Here is a 7,920-nt window from a genome sequence, read left to right as displayed (position 1 = left end):
ATGCTTCTCGGTTTTGCGGACGATATCAACAACATTGGTATCAACCGTACAGCTGTGGAAGCGGCCTTCAAACCTCTCAGGAGGGAAGCTGCGAGAGTAGGGCTCATCATCAACTCTGTTGAAACGAAATACATGGTGGCTGGTAGCGAGCGAGGCAGTCCGACGGATGTTGGTGCTGAGGTGGCGTTAGATGGGGAAACTTTTGAAATAGTCGACGAATTTATTTACCTGGGTACACTAGTGACATGTGACAACGAGGTTAGCCGTGAGATAAAAAGGCGGATAGCAGCTGCAAACAGGGCCTTCTACGGATTGCGTAACCAGTTGAGGTCCCGTATTCTGCAAACCCGTACTAAATTTGCACTCTACAAAACACTAATTCTTCCCGTGGCCCTCTACGGCCATGAAGCATGGACGTTGAAAAAGGCCGAACGGCGAGCTCTTGGTGTTTTTGAGCGTAGGGTTTTGCGTTCAATCATTGGCGGTAAACTAGAAAATGGTGTTTGGCGGAGACGCATGAACTATGAAGTGTACCAGGTGTACAAATCGGCGGATATAGTTAAGCGGTTAAAACACGGCAGGTTGCAGTGGGCTGGGCATGTAGCTAGAATGCCGGAAGAACGACCATCGATGACTATATTCAGCAAAAATCCCGATAGAGGCCGATTTCGAGGTAGGCCTCGCACTCGTTGGATGTTTGCTATCGACGAGGATGCCCGCGAAGTAGGTGTTAGGGGAGATTGGAGCATAGCAGACCAAGACCGAATGACATGGCAACGTATTCTGGATTCGGCATTGGATCGATAATCGGTCTGACGCCGTAAAACTAAATTAAAGTAAAGTAAGTAAGATGAAAAAAAACTAACACAGATAATTGAGTTGGTAAATTTCCCATTAATGGTAATTATATTATCTTATTTGCAAAAACCTTCTACAGCCTTGCGAGCGGCCTTCCGGCAGTTAACCTGAACATTCGCCATGGTCAGAATACCGTGTCTTCGCCCTTGTGGTATTTCTTGATGAACGACGCAACCTATGCTATAAATTTCCCCGTTCACGGCCAGCCCGGAGCGAAAGAGGAGCGGCTTTGACATCCCCTTCTCGCTGATTGTCAGCCACAGCAGCACTTTCTTGGGGAACTTGGTGTGTGAAATAAATTTCACCTCGGAGCTCACTTCCTTCGTGGGAGAAATGAAATACGAAGTACCCTGCTAGTCGTTGCCATCCAAGGTGAGAAAGGTCTCGTCGTCCATCACCACTGCCACGTCGCGATTCGCTGGAAAAATCGACTTGACCATCTTATTCAACCGTTGTCGCTGCGTCATTGCCTGGAGCTCAGTGACTAGTGTGTGGGGAATGGGAAAACGGACTATTGGATAACCCCTCGGTTAGCTTTCGCTTGCTTAAAACATGAGCCACAGGGCCTATAACATCATCTGCTCGGGTGAAGATCGGTTCCTCTTCGGCTGTCAATGCTTCGGCCCGTTGACTCGGGTTGTGCGGTCGGTTTGGGCCTCAATTGTGCTGCGAACCCAAACTCGGCCTCTTTCACTGTCGATCGTCGAACGGGTAAGTCCTATCTGCGGGTTCAGGGCTGATTCTCACGTGGCGCAGCGAGTTTCCACAATGGCTAACGTGACAGGTTTGTTTCTGTTCTATAAGGAAACAAATAATTTCCGAGTGCCTTCTAGTTTTTTTTAGCCACAGCGGGAAATCAGCCGTAGAGCCCACAGTCAGGAACTTCGAGTGCATTGAGCGACTGTGAGAATATTGTGAGACAATTTTTTGTTCGTTTTTTTTTAGATTGTGTAGTGATTTTCAAGCTACTGCTACGAATAGTGCTTAGATTAGCGAAAAATAATAATTGTGTGGTATTGTGAAGACTGCTGGATTCTGGAGGTAAGATCAAATTGAAGCGGCTTTACCGAAATAAGAGGGAGAATGTATATTTCAGTGTGGCTTGTGTGGAGTTTGATTTGCTAGTTTATTTTTCCTTCCATCTTGCAAATTTAGTTTTTTCATGCTTTTTGCAAATGGCGTACATCCTATCCAAAAAAATTAAGCCAGGAAGTTGATTTCATTATTGATGTTTACAGTGCAGTCATTTGGTTGTTTCGAATGATAGCTAAATCAAGCTGAATATTAATGGTTCGGTACGACCATTGGAAAATGAATCGAATTGATGACGCGGTGTGAACATTTTGAAGTAGAGTAATGGTTCGGTACGACCATTGAATAAAAAATCTGGAAATGGTGCGGTACGACCATTAGTAGATCGAAAAGGATGGCTCGGTACGACCATTAGTGGATCGAAAGGAATGGTTTGGTACGACTATTTCAAAGAAATGGCTTGGTGGTACCGTCATTATAAAGAAAACTGTTTCGGTACGACCATTGAGAGGCTCGGTTGCTTGTTTAGTTCGATATAGAAAAATAATATTAAAGGAAGAAAATGTTAGGTTTTTTTTACACAACATGACATAACTCCAAATAACGACGAGTTTGTTTTGTATTAATATACCTAACATGAATGTTAACAAAACCACTGCAACTCCACACAAGTAAGCCAATTGCAAGTTTTTTTTTTTGTCAGACAAACATAACTCGGAGCACTAGCAAATTTTTGCTGAGATCGCATGTTTTTTTCTCTTCCTCTGGCATTTTTGCAGCATACAGTATGCCAGGGGGAAAATATGTACGGGCGATCGTTGATCCCGATGAAAACTGCAGTGTCAGAGGGGATTTCTCAGAAGAGGAATATATTGATTCGGAAGAAGACACGCAAGAACCTCAGCCTAGCCCCTCGAAACTGTCTTCAAAGTACGATGAAAATTTTGGTAGTCGGAGTACTCAGCAAACAGTAGCAGAGCACTCGCACTGAAATCTGCTTGATAGGCTGGAGCGCATGGAACAGACAGTTTATCGAATGTCTGATCAACGACACGAGCATCAGTCAGGGGTAACTGCAGCACAGCAGTGGCTCGACGAAAGAGGCATACAAGGTCAACAGTCGAACGATTCGGAAGCTCATATACCAAGTACGAAGACAGACAATACCGGAGGAGTACGCTGGGACATTCGCCCGTTTCCCCAAGGAATACCTACAAGCAAGTTGTGAGTAGAATGGTGCCGATTCAAATCAAATTTTGAAATCGCTGTGGATCTGAACAACGTCAGTGACGGTAACCGAGCAAAACTACTATATTTGATGATGGGTGACCAGCTGCAGGGCCTAGTCACTGCGGCCAAACTGTGTCCAAGTTTCAAAGATCCCCGTTGCTATTCGGCTCTCATGCAAAATGTTGGCACATATCTGCGATCGTTGGTTGATACTACAGCCGAGCATGAAGAGTTTACCCGCCTCAAGCAGGAATCTAACGAATCGGTAGTGGCATTTTATGCTCGAATCGTTGAAAAGGCTAGTATTTGCGGGTATGGAAACGACGAAGGTAGATTCATTCGCTCGCAGATTTTTCAGGGAATGAGTAACCGAGATGTTGCTAACACAGCTAGAACCTACAACCATGATACTCAACTGATTGTTCAGGCTGCCACACGTGCTGAGGCTTTTGGCATTTACGCGGGTCCTCCCACGGTTGAAGATGGAAGAATGGAAGTCAGGACTGCTTCAAGTCAACAGCGCTCAACCCCGAAGAAATCTTCAAGTGAATGGAACACACAGCAACGAGGACGCGGCTATGATCGATACAAGCGCTCAAACCGTGGTGGTACGCAGGTTGGACGTCGCAATCGCTGTTTCAGATGCAATCGGCTGAAGCATGACGGAAGAGAGTGTCCAGCTCTATACAAGAACTGCAACACCTGTAACCAACGCGGCCACTTCTCCGTCACCTGTCGCAAGAAGAATTTGAATAATCTCGATTTCCCAGAGTGTGCTGACGAGCACGTTAACGCCGTAAAGGTATGACCGTTTCCTTTTTCTTTTTAAATAAAGGCGAAGACGCGATGAAGATTCCAACATGTTTTGAGAGTATTGATTTTACATTCGCACCTTGTTTCTCATTTGCAGTCAATAGACTCACTATCGTTAACTGATGTATTATTCGATTGTCACGTGGGTTTATCGGAACCAATATCATTCCTCATAGATTCGGGAGCGGATGCAAATGTAATTGGTGGTGATGACTGGAAGTGTCTGGAACCGCAGTGGGATGATCGCTCTGTAAACTTAGAATTTGTTGATTTTTTTGAGCACCCTGATTTGAGAGCGTATGCAGCCGATCAACCAATGGTTGTTTCAAAGGTTTTCTGGGCAAATGTGGAGGTCAGTGGGCTCTGCAAACCAGTAGTGCGTGCTAAATTTTTGGTGGTTCCAAAAGGTCGCAGATCACTGCTGGGTCGTGAAACCGCCAGTGATCTCAAGCTGCTGCAAGTTGGAGAAGCCGTAAACAGTTCTGAGCTTGATGACACAGTCAGAACGTTTCCCAAGATCCCCGGAATAAAGATTGAATTTAGCATCGATAGGTCCGTCCCACCGGTGCGAAACGCCTACTTCAATGTTCCCGCTGCATTCAGAGAAGCAGCAAGGCTAAGACTCGATGACATGGAGGCCCAGGGAATTATCGAAAAAGTCACGACAGCTCCCGAATGGATCAGCGGAATGTCGGCTGTTCCGAAAGGGCGGGATGACTTCCGTTTGGTCGTCAATATGCGGGCCCCGAATAAAGCCATTAAAAGGGAATATTTCCGAATGCCAATGTTAAACGAAATGAAAAGTAAACTACACGGAGCCAAGTACTTTTCTAAACTGGACCTCTCGAGCGCCTACTACCACCTGCAGCTGAGTCAGGAATCCAAAGAACTAACCACATTCCTGTCTGAAACCGGGATGTATCGCTTCACAAGGTTGATGTTCGGAGTCAACTGTGCTCCGGAGATTTTCCAAAGAGAGATGTCCCGGATTTTGGAAGGAATCGAAAACGTCATTGTGTATATCGATGACATTTTGATGTTTGCTGACACTTTGGAAAACCTCAGGAAGACCGTGGCTCGAGTACTCAAGGTGCTAAGAGAAAACAACCTTACGTTGAATACAGCCAAGTGCCAATTCGACCAAGAACGAATCAAATTCTTGGGTCACGAGTTGGACAAGGATGGCTTCCACGTGGACGAAGTCAAGGTAGCCCACATTCGAAACTTTCGAGAGCCCTCTACTACATCAAAACTACGTAGTTTTCTGGGGCTGGCATCCTTCGTCAGCCCATACATAAAAAACTTCGCGGACCTAACCAACCCATTATGGCAAGTGGTGACAGCTCACACATGGCAATGGGGCCCAGATCAAGCTAAGGCATTCGAGAAGACCAAAGGCAAGATAGCAAGTTGTACTGTTGCACTGGGTTATTTTTCGGAGGATGATACAACCGTTCTCTACACTGACGCTTCCCCTAATGCGCTGGGAGCAGTGCTAACCCAAGAAGGCAGAGATGGGACACGACGAGTGATAAGTTTCGCCTCAAAAGCACTAACTATCACAGAAAAAAAGTATGCTCAGAACCAAAGAGAAGCGCTTGGTGCCGTATGGGCTGTTGAGCATTTTAGCTTCTTCCTTCTTGGAAGACATTTTGTACTACGGACAGACGCTCGCGGCGTGAGCTTCATTTTAAACAGATACAGAGAAAACTCCAAACGAGCGTTAACCAGGGCAGATGGATGGGCGTTAAGATTAAGCCCGTACAACTACAAGGTTGAATTTATCCGTGGTAGAGAGAATATCGCAGACCCTTCATCTCGTCTCTGCCACGTCATGCCAGATTAGCCATTCGATGAAAATTCTAGCCCGTGGGAGCTTGCGGCTCTTGAAGCAAACAGTGTGGATTTTGTAACAGAGGGTGAAATCCGTGAGGCGACAAATCAAGACGCAACCCTAACCGAAGTCTCCGTTGCCATAGAGTCAGGAGAATGGCCAGGTCATCTGAACAGGTTTCGTTCAGTGAAAGACGAACTGTATCTGAAGAATGGGATTGTTCTGGAGGGAGGTCGAGTGGTAATCCCCGAATCGCTGCGAGAGAAAACGCTGAGAGTAGCTCATGAAGGTCATCCATTGACAGCTAAACTGAAGACCATACGGGAGCGCGTATGGTGGCCCGGAATGCCAGGAGATGCCGAAAAGTGGGTCAAATCCGCGCAGTCAACGATAGACCAGAGAAACCTACTCCGATGAAGCGTACCGTAGTCCCAAGGACTGCCTGGGAGACCATCGCTCTGGATTTTAATGGCCCTTACGCCAAGTTCGGAGGAATATATATCCTCGTTATCGTCGATTACCGTTCACGATACCTTATCGCCCGGCCCGTCAAGTCGACTAGCTTCGAGGTGACGAAACGAGTGCTAGAAGAAATCTTTGATAAAGAAGGTTTTCCGGAGAGCATGAAAAGTGATAACGGGCCCCCATTTAACGGGGAAGACTATAAACAATATTGTCACGAGCGGGGGACTAAAACCCTTTTTTCAACACCTTTCTTCCCGCAACAAAACGGTTTGGTTGAAAATTACATGAAAGTAATCAACAAATCCATGGCCATAGCGGTCTGCACTGGCTCAGATTATAATGAAGAACTACAAGCTGCTATTCGAGCGCACAATTCAGCATCTCACACCGTAACAAAAGTTCCACCCGAGGAAATCATGCGAGGTAGAAGAATCAAACGTGGATTGCCTCTCTTTGATCGTGGTCAAACAAATCACGACGACGACGCTCTCAACAAGAGGGATCGTGAAATGAAACTGAAAGCCAAGGAACGGGAGGACATTCGACGTGGTGCCCGGAAATGCCAACTGAAACCTGGAGATACGGTGATCATAGAACGGCAGTTGCGGTCAAAAGGCATTTCGCGATTTGGCACACAACGATATACAGTGATGGAAGAAAGGAATGGAAACTTGTTGCTTACAGATGATGATGGGCGCACATTAAAACGACACGTCTCCCAGACAAAGAAGGTGTCTGAATGGCGTGATCAACCGAGATCTACGGGCAGATCCCATCAAGAGGACAAAAATAACAAACCGCTTGAACGAGCTGTTAGGGACAGAAGAAGTCCCAAGTATTTGCAAGATTTTGTTCGCAATTTTGATACCATCCAACACTGGCATAAGTAAAATAAATGATGATTTCTGGTTTTCGATTATATATACTTATGCTTTAACAATTTGTTGTGGTTTGCTTGTTTCGGGTTATTTGAATGTTCCTTTTTCCACTTTTCTTTCTTGTTAGAAGAGGAGAGATATGGGGAATGGGAAAACGGACTATTGGATAACCCCTCGGTTAGCTCTCGCTTGCTATAAAACATGAGCCACAGGGCTGATAACATCATCTGCTCGGGTGAAGATCGGTTCCTCTTCGGCTGTCCATGCTTCGGCCCGTTGACTCGGGTTGTGCGGTCGGTTTGGGCCTCGATTGTGCTGCGAGCCCAAACTCGGCCTCTTTCACTGTCGATCGTCGAACGGGTAAGTCCTATCTGCGGGTTCTGGGCTGATTCTCACGTGGCGCAGCGAGTTTCCACATAGTGGACGGGACTTCCGCTTCCTGACATGTATGTCCATGTTCTTCAGATACTTTTTCACTGTTTTACCGCATGCACCTACCTCCCGGCCAAGTGCACGCAGCGATTCAGCCACTTTTCCCTCGGTCTTCCTCTTCAGCACCCTTTGGAGCTTCTTGTTGCTCAGGGTCGTTGGCCGTCCGGAACCGGGCTTTTTTTCGATGCTCTGATCGTTGTCCAATAGTGTCAATGCCGGAACGGGCATACCCGGCGTCCACAAAGTGCCGCAAGATGTTCATTTTTGACTACGGCTCAGCTTATATCATTATATTTAAACATCGTTGTATAAATTTTCAAGTTTCTGAATTTTGTAACTTTCTTAAAAACCCTTTTTTGTAAATTATTTAGTTGTTAC

The 7,920-nt window shown here is 46.1% G+C and overlaps 1 protein-coding gene across 1 annotated transcript; it reads left to right on the top strand.

Annotated features, from left to right (window-relative positions):
* The first annotated feature begins 6,180 nt into the window (after positions 1-6,180).
* LOC129728175 (uncharacterized protein K02A2.6-like) lies at positions 6,181-7,122 on the top strand. The gene has a single exon (XM_055686593.1). The coding sequence runs from the start codon at positions 6,181-6,183 to the stop codon at positions 7,120-7,122; it is 942 nt and encodes a 313-aa protein (XP_055542568.1).
* The last annotated feature ends 798 nt before the right edge of the window (positions 7,123-7,920 follow it).

This window comes from Wyeomyia smithii, chromosome 3 (genome assembly GCF_029784165.1).
Source record: "Wyeomyia smithii strain HCP4-BCI-WySm-NY-G18 chromosome 3, ASM2978416v1, whole genome shotgun sequence".
Taxonomy (NCBI): domain Eukaryota; kingdom Metazoa; phylum Arthropoda; class Insecta; order Diptera; family Culicidae; genus Wyeomyia; species Wyeomyia smithii.
This window is presented reverse-complemented; position numbering and strand designations above follow the sequence as displayed.

What these genes read in the sequence shown, in the direction of transcription:
- LOC129728175 (XM_055686593.1), top strand. Translation starts at nt 6,181, where the DNA reads ATGAAGCGTACCGTAGTCCCAAGGACTGCCTGGGAGACCATCGCTCTG.